This window comes from Papilio polytes, unplaced genomic scaffold, assembly GCF_000836215.1.
Source record: "Papilio polytes unplaced genomic scaffold, Ppol_1.0 DF824047.1, whole genome shotgun sequence".
NCBI lineage: Eukaryota > Metazoa > Arthropoda > Insecta > Lepidoptera > Papilionidae > Papilio > Papilio polytes.
Genome location: NW_013525157.1, coordinates 23,864 through 43,749, shown reverse-complemented (window position 1 = coordinate 43,749; position 19,886 = coordinate 23,864). Strand labels below are relative to the sequence as shown.

The 19,886-nt window shown below is 32.3% G+C and overlaps 2 protein-coding genes and 2 long non-coding RNA genes across 4 annotated transcripts; all 4 read right to left on the bottom strand.

Moving 5' to 3' along the window:
* Positions 1-664: 664 nt before the first annotated feature.
* On the bottom strand, positions 665-1,248 carry LOC106100316. The gene is made up of 2 exons (XM_013279138.1): positions 1,228-1,248; positions 665-1,114 (listed from the first exon to the last, which is right to left on the bottom strand). Exons 1-2 carry the CDS (start codon positions 1,246-1,248, stop codon positions 731-733), a joined length of 405 nt encoding a protein of 134 aa, XP_013134592.1. The 3' UTR covers positions 665-730.
* A 3,452-nt stretch (positions 1,249-4,700) lies between these two features.
* On the bottom strand, positions 4,701-6,107 carry LOC106100530. Its single transcript, XR_001225439.1, has 2 exons — positions 5,956-6,107; positions 4,701-5,029 (listed from the first exon to the last, which is right to left on the bottom strand). It is a non-coding gene; the product is annotated as an uncharacterized LOC106100530 (long non-coding RNA).
* A 1,036-nt stretch (positions 6,108-7,143) lies between these two features.
* LOC106100532 lies at positions 7,144-8,022 on the bottom strand. Its single transcript, XR_001225440.1, has 2 exons — positions 7,946-8,022; positions 7,144-7,185 (listed from the first exon to the last, which is right to left on the bottom strand). It is a non-coding gene; the product is annotated as an uncharacterized LOC106100532 (long non-coding RNA).
* Positions 8,023-16,745: 8,723 nt separating this feature from the next.
* LOC106100481 lies at positions 16,746-19,050 on the bottom strand. Its single transcript, XM_013279346.1, has 2 exons — positions 18,988-19,050; positions 16,746-18,262 (listed from the first exon to the last, which is right to left on the bottom strand). The coding sequence occupies exons 1-2, from the start codon at positions 19,006-19,008 to the stop codon at positions 17,375-17,377; spliced, it is 909 nt and encodes a 302-aa protein (XP_013134800.1). The 5' UTR covers positions 19,009-19,050; the 3' UTR covers positions 16,746-17,374.
* Positions 19,051-19,886: the final 836 nt, after the last annotated feature.

Sequence of the window (19,886 nt, the reverse complement as noted above, 5' to 3'; positions counted from 1 at the left end):
GGCTCCGAGCCCCTCGGTGGGACATATAGTGAGCTGGTGATGATGATGATGATAATCATAGTTTTATGCGTTAAAAATACTTTTAATACTTATATGTTGTAAGCTAATTAAACAGTTAAAAATCATCATAAAATCTATTATTTTTCCAAATAATTACAGTGATTAAGTTGAGGACATTCAATAAATTGCCATATCTCGTGTAATTACAAACTGGTTTCAAAATAATTGTAGCATTAAACGACACCTCGCAGGACCAGTTCCTTCGTAAATCCATAACCTACATAGAACTTAACTATAGATGAATTTTAAAAGGCCGCGCACAACTTTGACTAAACTATCGCCCAACTGCTTAGTCGGGATTTCATTACTATGAGCTAATATAGAGGTGCGCACACTACTTGGTCTTTAGTTGTGCAACTAAACAGTTGGATTGGCTGCGAAACAATCGAGAATCACACAATAATTGTGCGATAGTCTACCCAAAGGTGTGCGCGCGCTGTAATGTTTTAATTTGTAATTATTACATTAAAAAAATAAAGTGAAATGGCAATCCAAAAAATGACTTGGAGTATCACTTTAATGTAAATATCCACAGTGGGGCCTCTCAGAAGTAAAGTAAACAATCTGATTTTAAATAAATATCTATTTATTAACAAAACCTTTGTAACATTGATCTAGTAACTACTTCACAACAACCGATTACATCCAGTGGTACTGAACAGTTGGCATTTTAATCCAACTTAACTTCGAGCAAAACTGGAGTTTTATCGAAAAAGCAGAGAATAACTTTGTACATCGTCTCCAAGGGATTCTTCTCAGATATTTTCTCACATGCATTAACAGCTGCTTTGATTTGTTCCTTTTTGTCACTCTTTTCATACAAAGCTAATATTTTATCCTTATGGAAGTGTCCAGTTTCGTCACTGAAGCCGGCTTTCTTGAACAGACAGAAGGAGAACTTCTTGCTAGTCTTGTTGTTGTCGAACTGCCATTGGAAGATACGCTGTAGGATGTTGATGTCAGCTCCAGTTTCGGCGATACATTCTACGGACTTCTCCGTTATCAGGCCAACGATATCAGATGGAACACCGATCGTCGCCTGTAAAGTGCGGAATTAAACATTCGTACAGAGAAATTAATGTTTTAGGGCCTGCCGCACTGAATTTTAAATTATCTGATAACGTGATATCGTGTAAAACATGTGATGGAAATATCAGATTTTGTTACTATATCTGACGGTAGCGTCATTTTTACGCTATCTAAACCTCTATCAGCCAGTGGTGGGACAGGCTCTTAGTAAAGTATTTTTACACAAAACCCGTAAATAAGTCCATGTTTCCTTTTAATATTAAAAATAATGTAGTTAACATTTGACACAAATATATAGAAATTAACAAGATACTAATTATTACATTTTGTTATATTGATACCCCAAGTTTTGCCCAATTTTCTAGTTTTTGTACTGTAATTTTTTTTTTCGTTTAAAAAAAATCAAATATAGACTTTAAAAAATAATACAAACATATAATTTTTAAACAACACTTTCAAGCTTTTACATTTTACCAAAAAATTAAAAACCTTACCTTTTTAGCACTTGTTATTCCAACCAGAACAGTGCACAAGAATAATAAAGTGGATGTTTTGAACAACATTTTGGTTTACAAATAATTATTTTACTATGATGTGTTCCACTAGTGCTTATTGCTGGTTACTGAGTACTGATCAATACTGCCAACCATTTTTATATACCCTGTTCACTTTAGCGTCATAATATTAAAATTACTTGTCATAAATTACCCTATGTTTTTTTTATAAAAATCACGTTTTATCATTATCTAGTGAAATTACAAATGACCATGTATGAATAATATCATTCGTTACAACGATGCATAATTGTAAGCTATCTTTACATTTTACCTTCCTTAAAATTTAATCTATGATATTTAAATAATACATTTAAACATTAATGAAAAACCTAAAGTTGTCTAGAAGTAAACTATCTAAACTGTCTGGGTTTATTCTAATAAGAACTTACAACCTTATTTGTATATCATAATTTCATTGCAAGACTAAACCCTAAGGGCCTGTCCCACCACTGACTGATAGATTCTCACATAGCTTAAAATGACGTCACTGACAGATAAGGGAACAAAATCCGATATTTTCATCAATTTCTTTTTATTCAACTAATATTTACATTTAAAAAACTCATCATCATATGTCCGCACTAAGGTGCACGGAGCCTAAACAAGTTGGTTGACTAGGCTCGACCACGCTGACCCGGTTAGTTAACTTTACACATATTAACTATATTTTAATTTCCTTGCAGATGTGAACCAAGAGCGGATAAAGCTTTGGCGCCAGGGGGGAGTCACATAGTCGTGGTCAAGTCAAAAGCTTGACAAAATATGTAAATTTATTTTGTCAAGCTCTTGGCCAACCAGCTCAGGAAACGCCCCCGGTCATGCCCTCCATGAAGTAACGACGTCTGATAAATGTACATATGAAATTCAAAATCGAAAAAAAATTGTAGTAGGCAGGGATCAAACCATGTAGATTATTATCCTATTTATTACGCCATGCTCTCACGAAAACAAAGTTTAGAAAATAAAAAAAAAAAAACCTATAGACGAATTGAGTACCTCCTTCTTTTGCGAAGGCGGTCAAAGAGTAAAAACCCTATCGGGTATATATAGTACCCAATGTAGTAGCCTAAACGATTTGTATATTATTGCATGAACAATCCTGCTTCTTAGTTTAATTATTTTGAATTAATAAGTACTTGACATCGTCGGTGGCTCAGTGGTGTAAGCACTTGACTTGTAATCTACACAGGACTTGAGTTCGAATCCCGCAATTTACTAATGTGATTTTCGGTTTTTTCGTATTTCCATAAGTACATAATTTACACGATGTTCACACGGTGAAGATAACATAGTGATGCAACCTGCACGTATCAGCAAATAATTCAAAGATATAAAGTCAATCAACCCGCACTTGGCCAGCGTGGTTGACTATGGCCTAGTCACCCTCGGTGGGGACATATAGTAAGCTAACTAGTAATAGCTGATTTTAGTAAGTACTTGATAAAACACCTAGAATTACTTTTTTCTCTTTTAACAAAAATGTGTAATGACGTAATAATATTCAAGGTTAACGGTCCATCCTAACATAATAAATTTTAATGATCGCGAATATATTGTAACAAATGATTAATGAACACTCACTTCACGTGTATCAATACAATAAAACCTGTTTACCTTGTATTAGAATTACGTTTTCCTTCTCCATCTAAGGATCAACTTTTATTTTTAATATTTTCGTTTTTCTAAATATTAATAAACAGAATAATTTTCGTTCTCCCAATTACTATCAGCTATAGCTTAGCTAGTGATAATCCCTCGCCATTTTGCAAATAACTATGGAACTAATTTCATTTGCGTGCATTAGAATTGAATGTAATAAAAGAAACATACAGTCGAATTGAGTACTTCCATCTTTTGGGAAGTCGGTAAAAAAAACCCTTAAAGCGCCCCATGACAGGATATTTTCTGTCTACCTCGTTTCATGTCAAAGCTCCTTCCCTTTTTGAACCTTTACAATGTTGAAAAAAGTTTCTACCTGAATTATACTGCCTATTGAAATAAGAAGGTAAGCTATTTTTTTTTAATTATGGAAGATAAGTATTAAAAGATATTAATTAAGAATAGTGCCATCTATGTAAAAATATAGAAATCGCGGATCAGAATGTAATCTTAAATTCAAGATTGTATTCGCGCTATAAGTATAGATGTCTATTTCTCAATTGTTATAAGGAAAATTTTTTACAGCTTTCACAAACGTTATTTTAGCTCCAACAACTCTATTTTTTTTGTTGTCTTTATTTTATCTGTCTGTGAGAATACTATAAAAATCCATAGATCTACATACATATTTATTAAAGGTTAATTTTTACAGTTTAATTTCAAGTCCAGCCGTAGGTTCTATTTTTCTTAATATTACATCTCTTGTACAGATCTTTCGGCGGTGGATCACAGTAATGATGCTATTTACTAACAGGAAAGACTAGTCTACTTTTAAACTATCGCACACCTATTGTGCGATTGTCGATTGTTTCGCAGCCATTTCAACTGTTTATTTGAATAATTAAAAATCGAGTAGTGTGCACCTCCATATAAACTTATAGGAATGAAAGCGAGACTAAACAGTTGTGCTATAGTAATACGTGTTCACGCACTTTTTTGGCGAAATTTCATTTATCGAAAAGTCGGCTGTTATATATTAGATATATTCACGCGTCCTTAGATTTCGAATACCAAAGAAAAACAAACGAAATATAACAAATTGCATTTATTTGTATTAAAGTATTATGAGGATTGTACTATATGTGCTTTTAAAACAGCATTTGCATTATAATAAGTGAAGTGTTTTAACATTTTATTTATTATTAATATAATTACTTTTGATTGAATGTGGATGGCTACAAAGGAAGAGGAAGACCGAAGAAAGTATGGATGGATTGTGTGAAAGGGGATATGCTTAAGAAAAGAGTGGATTCAGATATGACGGCTGATAGAGATGTATGGAAGAGCAGCACATACTGTGCCGACCCTCCGTAAGGGATAAGGGCAAGTGGATGTTGATGAATGTAATTTCTTTTCTACAACCTAACTTGTACCAAAACGGGTGTATTTTTGAAAAAGCATTGGATACCTTGATGCATTTTGTTTAAAGGATTTTTGTTCTCGATACTATTACATTCCTTAGCGACCTTTGCTATCTCGTCCTTTTTAATACTATTTCTGTATAATGAATTAATAATTTGATTCTCATCGAATCGTCCACTGTCGTCAACTAAGCCGCAGTTTCTGAATAGACAAAATGCAAACTTTTTACTGGTTTTATCATTGTCGAATTGCCATTGCAAGACTCGCTGTAAAATGTTGATATCGGCGCCAGTTTCTGCGATACATCCTACCGATTTCTCAGTAAGCAATCCAACAACGTCTGATGGCAGATCAGTATATGTCTGGAATTAAAAAAAAATCGAAAAATTTTCAAGCAAAATAAATGAGTTACGCTTAAAAAAAATACAAGGAAAATCTGATATATAAATGCATTGTACCGAATCTTATACAGAACAAATTCGTTTTCGTAGAACAAAATAATATGTTTATGAAGTTTGTGTTAGTGCATAAGTAAATATTATCTAGGTTTAGCGCTTATACGCTAATATGTGACGAGCTGTCACTTTTGCATCCTTCTACCAAAAATGATTTACAATGATGACATCTAATTTCATTCATTGTGTAAAAAAATGCCCGAGTATTTATCAAATGTATATAGCCCTCTCAGAGCTAATCGAATTGTACTTGTAAGACAAAAAAAAACATATTCATACTGATTAAGAGCCCGACTGTACTATCATCGGATAAAGTATGTAGTCTAAGGGGTTTTTAAAGCGGGTGTACACCTTTGAATAAACTATCGCACAATTTTTGTGCGATTGTCTATTGTCAATTGTCAATTATTTCAAAATCTATTCGACTGTTTAGTTGCACAACTAAAAATCGAGTAGTGTGCGCGCCTCGAAATAACCTCATAGAAATTAAAGCGCGACTAAAATGTGCGATAGATGAGTAAAAGGTCTGCGCGCGCTCTTAAAGTGATAACACATGTTAAATTCCTACAACCAGAAAGATTTAAACTATTGATGTCACAATGAAAAGTATATTGGCGTCACCAGAGGGAAAGAAGGATACTGTCAGGCAATCGGAAAAATTAAAAATAAAGATAAAGTCTACTTAGAATAAGACCGTATTATTAGAAACAGCCCACCTCTAGATGTAACCTAGGTCGTCGGCTGGCGACGCCAGTGAAAACAGATAATAAACTTAATTAAAAAATAAAGCATGACTAAAACACTGTATTATAATGAGTTTAAAAACTTGTTACCTGTTTAGCACTAGTTAAGGTCACGGCTGACAAAGCGCAAAATAAAATAAAATACATTTTGTTTAACAAAAAGTACCGAAGATGTTTCAATGTTCAACAGCAATATGTTATGTGAATTTTAATTCGCAAAACTTCCTTTTATACTTGGTACGTTTTTTGTCACATACGGATCATACTTTTTTTATAACTTTGCCATGTCTGACATTAAGTTAGCTACAAAACTACATTTGGATTTTAATTTGGACAGGATGTTTCCTGTTTCACATAAAACTGACTTTTCTGGTAACTGTTTCATCATAAAAATCTTTGAACATAAGAAAACAAATATGTAAATTGTTCTTTTAAAAATGTCATCCTACCGTACATAAAGATAGTAGTTAACAGTTTATTGTATTTTTAAATATATGAGTAAAAATATTTATAACTAGTTTTCGCCTGCGACTCCATCCGCATGGAATTAATAAAACAAAAATGAGTAGCCTATGTGTTCTTCCATACTATCGACTTCCAGTCTATGCCAAATTTCATCGAGTTCCGCTCAGCCGTTTAGGCTCCAACTCTAACAAACATCCATCTAAACTTTCCGATTAATAATAAAGTAAGAGTAAGATTATTAAATTAAAAATAAAATATTTTGGGTGCGATGATTTTACCGGTTAGAAAAAATTTAATCTCTAAAATCGAATTTTTAATTAAAAGATTATAATTATATATATTTAAAAGATTCATATGTAAATTCCAATACGGTGCAAGTAAAAAAAAACGTCAAAATTCTTAATTCAGTATCAAGTAAATAAAATGTTTATAACTACGGCATTACTTACATTAAATTAATATTAAAAAGCTATTTTATGTTATATATTATTCTTAATTGACACTCAATGCGATTGGAGAATTTCGAAGGTAGCATTGGATACCGAGATACATCCTATTTGCAGGCGTGTCTGCCTCAATCTTGTTACATTCTTCGACAATATTCACTATCTGCTCCTTTCTATTGCTTTCTCTGAAGACATCAATCACTTGGTCTATATAAAATTTACCAGCATCATCACTTAAACCTGAATTCTTGAAGAGGCAGAAATAAAAACTTTTGCTGGATTCACTATCTTCAAAGCGACGTTGCAAGACATCGTGCAGTATGTCAGAGTTAGCACCTGTTTCTGTGATACATTCTAATGAATTTTCCTTAAATGTATCAATTATATCGTCTGGTAGGAGCAACTTTATCTAAAAAAAAGTTATAAAAACACTTGAACTTTTTATGAAAAAAAAAAATCTTTATACAAATATTAACATGTACATAATAACCACAATAAGAACATACAGAATAGGTACACGCCTGTGTGCGAAGAGAGCCCCTTACTATCTCATAATCTTTACACTTTTTAGTACATTTTACTCTTTCATAACAGTTTTTTTCTAGATGTACAAATTTAAAGAAAAACATGCTTTTATAGCCTAAAAAACATAGTATTTCTGACGTCAACTATTAGAAAATTATAAAACCAAAAATGCATGTTATACATTATACCATATCAAATTATATTTATTTTTGATGACTTCATAGAAATTATTAAAAGGTAGAATTCTTTGCGAGTCCTCGTAAATGCATCGCTTTTAGCTAATCTATATAAATAGGGTGGTTAGAAGGAAACGAAACATGCAGGTACATACTTATTGCATTACAAAGTGCTAAATAATCTAAAGTGAAGAACAAACGTGACGTGATGCCACAGTATTTTGATGTATCTGCCAAAATCAGTATCCGGATTAGAACAATTTTCGGTAAAGCATACCATTATATCAATTTCATTAAATTGAACCAAAGAGCGTAAAAGCAATTATAAACCAGGCAACTAAGCCAAAGAAAAGCTTTATAATAAGTTTCTTGCTTAGTTACTGAAATAATTTTCAGATCGATCTCAGGATCGCCCACTGAATTAGTTAGTTAAAAGAAAATAGATTAAAAAGTAAACTACAATCTCACCTGTCTACCAATAAAAGCATTTGAAATAGATAAAGCACAAAATATTAAAAAATACAACATAATTTTGAATGAATGAAGACCACGGATTCACAGCTTGTTTCTATCTAGGTTTCCAAAGATTTCGTTTTATATACCCTCCGATCTCAGTATCGCCGTAAAATTTTTTTTCAATAAAGAAAAAAAAAGTTGATTTGAAATCAAATTAAGTCTTTAATTTTTTTAATTTTTTTTAAACTTTTTTTAAATTTTTTTAATCGTATAAACTTTGTATTTACAACTAATGGAATAAATTAATAAAGACTGTTTTTGAATAATTTAAGACATAAAAATAAATAATCGCTGTTACTGACTAGATCTGAGATAAAAGATAAGCAAAAAAACTGATTCGTGACTTTGATCTCCGTGGCATATAAAAAGTATACAAAGATGTTTAGAACGCTTCATAATATTAGTATAGAAGTAATCTATACTTCTCTTTTTATCTAGATATAGATGATCAAAAGCTTAACCAAAGACTATGATATAACCTTTATTTTATTATAGACATGTTATAGTAATAAAATATGTGTAAACATGGTTTAACGTGTTAATTAAGAGTTTAATGCAAAAAATGAAGTCAATAAACGTGTTTTGTTCCGCGAAATATTGAAACTCATCGAATTAAATAGTCGCTACCGGTAGTCATTGACGGTAGGCATACGGGTAGGTAGAATATGGACTTAAATTCAGTTGATAAGGTCTTTTATACACACGTGTTACATAATGTTAAAAAGCCAACAACTTAATATGTAAGCATCTACATGCGCTATTCAAAACGATCTGACCAAATAAATACAATGTTTTTAAATTTAAAATTCAATATTGCCAGATTAACATCAAAAATACAAATAAACTAAATACAAAGATCATATATTTTTATTTTTCCGTGTTATCATTTTATTATGATTTTTTGTTAATTGTTTCTGTATATTCTGTACCCATACCAAGAATCCCAATCAAAACATTTTGCAAAATCATAAAATAAACAAAAAACAAATAGAAATATGGACCTTATTAATTTTTCACTGTGAATGCAGAAATGAAATTTGCTATTTACATTTTTTTAACACACGTGATGGTCTTAATTCTGGATTGTGCTGATTAGTAGGCTGAGAAAATATCTCATCAAAATGAATAACAAACTATTAAACTACTTTAAACAAGTCAATAACAAACTAGGTCAACAAAGAATGAACTAACTTTACAACAAACCCCTAATAAAATGTTTCAGCGCCTACCAATTTATATTAGCAAGACTCGTGACTAAACATTAACCTTTTGTTTGATAGAAGGTTTCAAATTCGAATTCAATCATGGCTTTTTGACTAAGAAGACCCACCCTAAAGTAATTTTTGTCCTATCAACTGTCGCATTTGTTATTGCTAAACTGGTATCGACCTTCGCTAAGTTTAGTAATATTTAATATAGTTACCTACTTACTTAAATTTAAGCAATGTTACCTACTTAAGTTCTTCACATGATTTAAATTGTTTTTATTTGAGATTACGATTTAAGAATTGTAGTTTGTTCCCGAAAACATTTAATAAAACTTAATTAAAACAATTCAAAACAACGATATGATATTTATAATTTGGATAAATAGGCCTATAACTTGTAATCTTCACTAGTGTTATAAAGAGTAAAGACTTGTGTTTTTGTATTTATTAAAATAACTCAAAAACTACTAGGCCGGATTAAAAAATTCTTTCACCAATAAAAAGCTAAGTAATCACTTCAGGGACCTAAGCCATATTTATTAAAAAACATTTCAACGCAAACGAAGACGCAACCAACGGCGAGTCAGATATGTAGTTGATATTATTTTTAATAACATTCGACTGAATGCTTGTATAGCGTGTTGTGACACCAACCGAGTACCGACTTGACACAAAAGTGAAATTAGACAATGATGGATGGACATTCGCACATGTCTACATTCAAATACAAATTACTCTTTGGACCATGACACAGTAAAGATTACTATCACGGAGCAGATAATATATCTCGTTTGGATAAAAGCCTTTTTCTAATATGCCATCAATCTTAACTAAAACCATCGATAACTAATTTAAAAACTAATAAGTCAGAGTAACTATATTAATTGTGAAATAAAAAAAAAATCAGTAAAAAATGCAACCATACTTACTGATAACGTAGATTTTGTTTTGTGAAAGAATTTTTAAAATCGGCCCGGTAGTATTTAAGTTATTTCCATACTCAAACACAAATCTGTCCTGTTTATTTATTACATTCAAATATTCAATATTAACTATAGCACGTTGTTTTCTCACTCGCATTTCAAACTAAACCGATCAAGCACATTGTAGCTATTAAAGTTCAGATAGGCATACAGCCTGGCAAAATTTCATCTAACAAGATACACTATTGCTATTCTCTTTAACTCTTCATGTGTGTCTCAATAACACATATAATAGAGTAATGTGACACTGCTGAAAGTCAATGAACTTGCCTATTAAAAATAATATATTCAACAATAAATGCGGCCGTACACATTTAAATGAATGATCGTACAACGATTGTCGTTTGTTTCGCAGCCTGCAACTGTTTAGTTGCACAACTAAAAAATAGTAGTGTTTGCACCTCGATATATGTAAGCTCATAGAAATCAAAGCGACACTAAATAGTTGTTCGACGGTTTAATTTCGGGTCTGCGCACACTCTAATACAGGAATATTACAAACGAAAAACCTGTACCATGATTCTTATGAGTCACATTTGCATTGCATTTAAAGTAGTACATCGTACAGAGTCGTCATTAGTGAGGACAACATAAGAAAAGGCGTGGCTCTTGACCGTAATTATTGCTAATTGCGAAATGTTACACGCACCGTTTGTGACGCAAGAAAAGTTCAAAAAGTCGAAAGAAACGCAATGTAACGATGACCATGCAGTTAGAGGTAAGTGAGTTCACCATACTTTGATTTAAAATAAGAGTGTGTCAATATAACATATTGAATAATACTAATATTTCGACATCTAAGTAACTAAACCTCTTTTCCTTAATCAGTTTTGAAAGAAACCTCAAGACTTTTCTTGAATGAGAAATTTATAACCGGCACACTGTAATTGGATACTTGTTATCGATCTCTACATCTTGTTTTACTAATATTATAAATGCGAAAGTTTAGATGGATCGGTGGATGTTTGATAGAGTTTATAGCCTAAACTGATGACCAGATATCGATAAAACTAGGCATAGATGTAGAGGATAGTCTGGAAGATCATATAGGTTACAACACTTTTGATTTTGTAATTCCAAGCGGACGAAGTCGCGGGCGAAAGCTATAAAATGTGTCTATTTTGTTTCTTTATTCAAAAAAGTATTATTAACTAATCTAATTTTCTACGTTTGTTTAAAACTGAACTGAACACACTTCTTGCTACACAATACGTGCAACCACTTTCCACTTAGAAATGTTATTATCGTCATTGTGGTACATAATTGAAATGTTCAAACAAGGCAACAGTGAGGCGAACGAATCAGGATGCACACAAATTCGTCTGCCCAACTTAGAAACAATAGTATGGAGTAACAATGCCTTGACTATTACGGTGTACATCTCAATTACACAATGTTTTGTTAGAATAGATATTAACATATATATTTGTAGTTCATTGTATTGAGGTGTAAATGAATTCTAATTAGACATCAATTTTAAATCTTGCAAATTCGTTCAGTAAATTAAAAAATATCAGGTTATTTCCTTTGATTCAATTGTTTAATTTGGTTATATACAGAAAATTAGAGTATATTGTTACATTAGGACATCCAGACAATATTAAACAATTATGCATATTTTTATATACTTTTTTGGCAATCAAAGCAAAAACAATTGGATCATTTCGGACGCGTAAAACCTGCGCTGCAAGGCGACTTGAATGGGCAAGTCCACTCAAAGCTCGACGGCATTTGAGCCATCATCAATCGTAAGCCACAATATGACAGGATAGAGCTTTAACCATTATTATGACTAATGACTAATCTATATTAATATTATAAAAAGGAGAGATTTGTATTTTTGTATCTATTGAAATAACTCAGAAACAAGGGATCCAATTTTAAAAATTCTTTCACTGTTATAAAGGTAATTTATCTGTGAGTAACATAGGCTACGTTTTTTTTATATTTCAATATTTCATGCTGACGATGTCGCGAGCAACAGCTAGTGACTAATAAAGCCGTATTTAACAATTATTTTAGGCTTATTCATCAATATTAAAATTTCTCTTGATATATAGACGAATCTCTATGGTAAGCCACTAACGTAACACTCAATTACCTTTTCGATTCGTTGTATTATCGGTCACACAAACAGGTATGTAGATTTACAGGTACTTTACGATGGGCATGCGTCGCCATTTGCAAGGCGCTTGTCTTACGTAACCGGAACTGCGTTATATCACTATAAAGTTGGATTGAGCTCCTCGGCATTTCAACTATCAAGTATATGATCATAATCTGCAAACGAGCCACGCGCAAACAGTTATCTTAATACGGATTACCGAATTCAATTCAACGGAGAACCGAATTCAGTACAATCGCTTTCCCTCGTAAATAAACAGAACCATACAAATGCGTAAATTACTCCAGTTTTTGTATCCTCGCACTGTAACTACAAAAACATTGAATTTGTTTAAAAAAAAACGTCGTTGACCACCGCGGTGTTCCCGCCGCTCGTTTGCCCCTTAATTATAAAAAAAAAAACACATTTACATATAATTTAATTCTCTCTACTTTCGTCGTCCCTTATAGATATCATGGATTAACGTTTGATTTGTTAATTATTCATTTAATTAGAAGGTAACAGTATACAGAAGAATTTGGTATTTCCGACTTTACAAATCCTATCCACCAGGACTTGATCCTGCAAGTTCCAGTCCTAAAATGACCTTAGACCTTAGGCTAGAGACCGTAGAGTCAAATAGGGCTTTAGTATCCAAAGAATTTTATATCAGAGAAATTAAGATATCCTTAAACTTAAAGATTAAAATGTGTAAGAATTTCTAAAATGCAAAAGGTATTTTATGTGGATTTGCACGTAAGCTGGCGACGGCTAGATGCATTTGTAAACAGAGTTTACATAACCGTGGTCATCGTGAGTGCAGTGCTTGTGGGTCATGTTGTGATACATAAATTACATGATATTACGTCACAAGACGTGACTACGAAGCCGTCCTTATTTACGCACCTATGTCTTAATGAAAGTAGGCGTAACTTTCGGTTTTTCTATTCTTGCATTAAATCTGTAATTCATACTATTATCTCGCTTAATTGCTATTTTGTTAAATAGGCGCCGCAGAGCCTCTTATATCCCTAACATGAGGATCAGGGACGTTTCCTTTTTTATTCAGTTTTTAATTATTTACTTCTCTATTTAAAATTCATAATTTAAAAACATTATTATTTAATACTAACATTCAAAGTATTTACAAAGGTTTTACATAATTACTATTGCATAACTACATCTATTCCTATTTATCACTATTTTACAATACCCTACAAATTTATCTCTACTTTCTTTATTTCGTATCAGACTACTTAAAGGTTTATTACTATTTAAATGGTTTATGTATGATCGATTTCAATAGAAAAATGCGCATACTAACAGTCCTCACCATTCTAACCATTCTCACTAAGTTTAAGCTTGCGACAGCCAATGGGTCACGATATTAGTGAAATGGCGGATTCGACCTGTGACATTATTAACCGCACGTGACTTAACCATTAAAATATTGGAGCTTTTTATTACTTTTAGAAATACCATAGCGTGTATAAGGATATTTCATACATACTTTATTATGATTTTCGCATTAAATATGTACTTACAAACACCTATCCTAGTAACAGTTATGGGCATCGCCAGATGGATAGAGATTGTCCACAAAGCCTCCGCTTAGCTGACTACGCCCATTGTAAACGTCAAACTCTGGTTTAGTATAACCTAAATTTAGATGATTGTAATTAACAATTACAAAATATAATCTGGTAAGTCACACTATTAAATTACTTTTCTCGCAGTGCATAATAACCGCCTTCCACTTTCGCCTAACGCAGGCCCACCAACTATCATAATGGAGATTTCATTCAACTCGTATTCACACAATTTCTACACAGCGGGCGACGAACTACAAAAGGTGTACTCGTCAACACAAGTTAATTCACTCTAACGATGCATCTTCTTGTAATCTCTTGCTTGTTATAAAAAAAAAACTTTCACTTACATTGTAGATCATTAAGGCGATGGAACATTATGCGTAAAATGCGTAACCACTTAGATAAAGAGACGTGGGAGTTAAATAACTTTGAGTATTATGCAATACCTTAATCTTAACACTAGACAAAGAAAGAAAAATATATGCACTCTTCTAGCGCCGCTTCGTAAATTTGGCACAGCATTTGCTCAATAACATTAATGGCCTATAAATATATACGCCTATTCTGACCAAGATATTATGTAATTATAGATTCGAATACAATGATAACCTTACAAACACGTCTATTTTCACATTCCGAACTATAGATTATTATCATAAACTAGCAGGTCGGGCCTGACGTCACACGTATCAATTTTAAAATTCAGATTAAAAAATGTAGTCTAACACCGTATCACATTTTTTAAATACAATGGAGAAATCTTAATTCTAAATTATGATTCTTTACCCTCTTACGATTACAATTTTGGCGATGATTATACACATAGGTGGTTTAATCACACAGGTTTGTTCTAGCTGGTCCCATCTTGCGTCACCTGACTTCACCTTTAGCCTCCCATCACTTCCGTACGTATACATCCAGACAGAAGTTAATGTTAGATTTCCTGTAAATCTTCTTCACAGTTAACACATATTATGTAAATGATTTCTACACTACACGCAAAATTATAGGATTCTAAAAATTTGAATTTCTAAGCCACAAGTTCGAAAAAAAATTTTCTTAATACCAGTTAGGCTCTATAATGAGTTGTAGATATTGTTTGCACGCTTTTTTTTTAAGTTATATACATACACTAACGGATGTAGATTTATATCTTTTGGACACGAATCTTTTTGTTGTTACAGTAAACTGTACGTATTAGATTTTGCGAACTACCATTTTTGGAATGCCTCAAGGATCCTATTTAGGTTCTAACTTATGTTAACAAAGAGAATGGTAACACATTCAGCTACATAACATAGATAATTACAAAAAAAAATCATAAAACCCTATTCAAAGGAAAAACTTCGATGAAAAAAAATTCATTCGCAGCCGATTTTGTTTAAAAATTCAAAATTATTTTCAGAATACGAGACATAGAATACAAAAGGATTTTTTCAAGCTAAATTAGACCAAACTATACCAAATTACGGCTGTTATTTCAATGCAATTTTAAGACAATGAAGCAAGGTAATTCTTTGGCTTCCTGCGTTTTAATGGACAATGATTTCCTCCTTAACCAGAGAGTTAATATTTAAATTCCGCCTATCGAAACTTATTTTTAATGATTGCATTGTTCTCTACATTTATTACCTTATCGTATTGTATTTAAAATGTTTATAGTATTAAAATAAAATTATCTCTTATCTTTAAATATTTCTATCATTATAAATATCTAATTACGCAATTACATATTAAAATTAACAATTTTCAACTGTATTTGTTAGTAAAATATCATGATACACTTAAGGGGCAGCTTAAAGGACAAATAAAAAACTCTACGTGGCTTTTACACTCAGGTATTAATAAAAAAAAAACAGAGCGTCGGTGGCTCAGTGGTTTGAACACTTGACTTGTAATCTACAGGTCTTGGGTTCTCGAATCCCGCTGTACCAATGTGATGTTCGATTTTTCGAATTTTCATATGTACATAATTTACCCGACGTTCTTACGGTGAAAGAAAACATCGTGATGCAACCTGCACATATCGGCGAAGAAATTCAAAGATATGTGTGAAGTCAACCAACCCGCACTTGGCCTGCGTGGTTGACTATGGCCTAGTCACCCCATATTAGGGTAGACTCCGAGCCCCTCGGTGGGGACGTATAGTGATGACTATACATAGACTGGTGATGATGATGATGATGATGACTAACAAATACCATTAATATTGACGAAAAATCAATCACAAACTATATTGCAGCAAATCTCAAATGTATTCATCAACTTAAAAGAGAAAGTGTCTCTATATGACATTCTGAAGTTGATAATAATCAAGTATTGACGCATCTAGGTTTTCTATTTAAGCGCTAAACGCGGTATTAATATTTATGCAATGTAAATAAACCAACCGATGAGACAGCAGTCAAAGTAGTTATGCAAGGACCTAGAAATTTTTTGTTAGCTTTGCACGACCTCTAAGTTCTGTTGCTTATTATTTGTTTTATTATAACCCTGAATACTCAAATACATTAAAATGTGTTAATTTTAAATAATATGTGCACGAAAATTATGAAATAATTAGCGGTTTATGTTGAACAATAAAGTAGGAACAAACCGCTAATTACAATATCTAGTTATGATCATTTGTTTTGTTGTTTGAAGTTTAAACTTATAATGTTCAATAGTAATTAAAAAAAACCTCTTTTGGGTTTTACTAAAAAAAATCTACGTTTTATAGTATTGCAATTCATCGACATGATTAATTCATTTGGAGAAATGAAATAACATAAAAAATCGCGATAAAAGCAAGTGCGTTAGGTTTAAGTTATAAGTAATTTCATAGGACTGTCATAAGTTAGTAATAAGTAAAAAAATAGACGTTCATTATTTTAACACGTGTATTATTATATAAAACATAAATTGTACTACATCTCTGTACTTTAGACTTGAATTCCTCAATGTATCGATAAAACATTAATTTATAAATTATAACAATATAAAAATAAAACAATATTATTTGGTAACTTAAACTTTTCAAGCCTCTGATGGTTCATCATCATGAATGTACTTATTTATATTTAGTCTTAAAATGTTTGCCAAATTTTATATAAAAATATCAAGGTACTATGTTGAACACATTTGTAACGGTTACTGGATTAAAAAACATCGTGTTGAACTTAATAATAACTAATAACACTTAATAAAATAAAGTCGTATTTTCAATATAACTATACAATGGTAACTTTGCCAACCACGTTCAGTTCAAATGCGAACATTTTAGAAAAAATTAAATATTGACAATTTCTTTAAGCCAAATAAAGAATTCATTTTCACGTACGCTACAGATTATGGTGATATGCTTACATACCAGCACCACGTGTATTTTTGTGTATATATTTACAAAAGTAAAATATTTGAAGTCTTCTGGTTACGATTAATTATTTATCAAAATGACTAAGTTGGAAAAAAATATTTCTATATGTACAACATGTCGTCATGGCTCCTTATTGCTATTAATCCCATCCGTGGTGTTCGTGATGAACTGGCACCCAAACCTTCTCCCATACTGGCTTCCAAACCTTCTTCCACGCTGGCACTTCAATGGTTTTCCATACAGGCACCTGGATTTGCTTCCATTTCTCTACCCACACCTTCTTTTGTACTGGTACCCAGATTTCTTTCTTTATTGTCTTCCAAACTTGTACTTTCTCTTCAACCCAGTCTTGTTTTTTCTCTGTTACCCAGGCTTGCTTCTTTTCAGTTCTCCAAATCTGCTTCCACTCTTCTTTCCATTCCAACTTTTTCTCAGTTACCCATTCCTGCTTCTGCACTGTTTTCCAAACTTTCTTCCATATTGGCTTCCAGATCATTTTCTTCCTCCACAAGTCATGGCTTGTATATTCCCAACCGTGGTTATCTTTACCTAAGAATTTCTCACCAGGAATACCTTCTTTAACCCATTCTGGAACATAGGATTGTTTCCATTCAGGCACCTGAACATCTTTAGTGATAGGCACTTGTATTTCCTTCCACACCGGTTTCCATACCTTTTTCGAATCTGGAACTTGAACCTCCTTCCAAATAGGCACTTGGACTTCTTTCCAAATTGGCTTTTGAACTACTTTCCAATCTGGAACTTGCTCTTCTTTCCATTGCTGGACTTGTTCAGTTTTCCAAGCTGGTACCTTTTCTTTCTTCCATTCTGTTTTCCAGATCAGTTTCTTTTCCGTTTTCCAGATTTGCTTCCAATCTTCTTTCCAAACGAGTTTCTTTTTCCAAACTCCTTCAGGCTCCGAATGCCATCCACTCGGTGAGCGTTTGTCCCTGGCTGCTTCAGGGTCGTTAGCGACGTCCTTGACAGGAACGGCAAGAGAAGCCGCGAGTGCGAGCACCAACCATAACTGTAAGGAAAATTATTGTTAAGAATATCACAATTTTTAAACAATTTGATAAGCTCTATAGACATGAAAGCACTTTATATTTGTGTAAATTATCCTAAAAAGGAAAAATCTGGGCTATTTATTTTAATTTTTGAAATCGATTGGTAGTGCAAGGTTCAAACAACGGCCGGATTCGATCCAGAGTTTTGGAGTCCATAAAAATTTATAATTTTGTAATAACTATTAAATACGAAATAGCAGAACCGTAATTTGTCCTAATGTAATTATAAATCAATCAAATGAACCTAACTACAACTACTACAATTTGTTTTTTTTAATATACTTAACAGCGGTATACTAAGTCAAATATTTTTAAATGTTGAGTACTTTATAGGTCTCGTCATCAGATAACTATGATCACAATTTCTAAATTAAAATCTAATAAAATATGATTTAACACAGATTCTATTTTGCCCATTATGTTATAGAAGAACATAAAGAAGGCAAAACATATCCAGATATAAGGAAACTTTCTTTTATTTCTATATAATCTGTTGGATAATATTTCGGTTTTCTAAACCAGTAACACTTGCACTTCAATTAAATTTCAAACGTAAAACCCTTATATCTATTTTTTTTTAATTTTTCGAACAACACTACAGACAGAAATATTATTAAAAAACATAAAAATAAATTTCACTATTAAACGACATGTAAAATAACACAGCACTTCACTATCCACCCACCGTGATCGCTAGCGTCCTCATTTTGTTACCGAGGTGACCGCCGTCGCGACTGCCTCCAGTCAGCTTGCGCTTGTGTATTTATCAAACAGCCCCTCTCTAGTACACCCGAGGTTCAACTCCTGCGCAGGATCGTGACGTTTTCTCGAACGTGTTAGAGATGGAACGGTCAATGTTCGTACTTGAGTTTAATTGGTTGCCATTAAATGTTTGTTTATAAAATCAATGAACTTTTAAAATTAAATTGGATATTAATATATCGTTCTGAAGGTCTGAATGTTATGTTTCTTTATTTTTGATCTAGGATTTAAGCATTATTATTTTGATTGTGACTGTCATCACCCGCTTTCTAAATAACAGATATGAATTGTTTGTTATCACGGTGTTATAAACATTAGTAGGATTTTTTTTATTTCATATGTTGAAAGTTAACTAAACAAAAATCAGAAAAACTCATTAATCCTTAACTAGTTAGAATGTGGTCCATTTTTAATCTTCAAAACCTGTGTTGCGTCTACTTGTGGCTACCATTTTCTCATTGAAAGTTTTCGAGTAAATTTGTTATTAAGCTTCCTCCTATCTGTAATACCGTGAATCTATATTATTACTGAACTTTATGGTGTTTTTTACCATTAGAGGCTATCTAAATTCCTATCCAGGCTCTGCTATGGGGAATCTAAATTGCCTAAGTTATACTGAGATTTTAAATCGTTTATTTCTATACCCCACATAGAATATTAGGTCAAGTTCACACGTCCACATAGAAGCACCATGCATTGAATACCTATGTTACATATTTCGTTCAATTTATTCATGGTAAGAAACCTTACGCAATGAACGAACGTAGTTGGATTTTACAGACCGCTTGGACGGTGACTTACAATAACTAATCCGAATATACC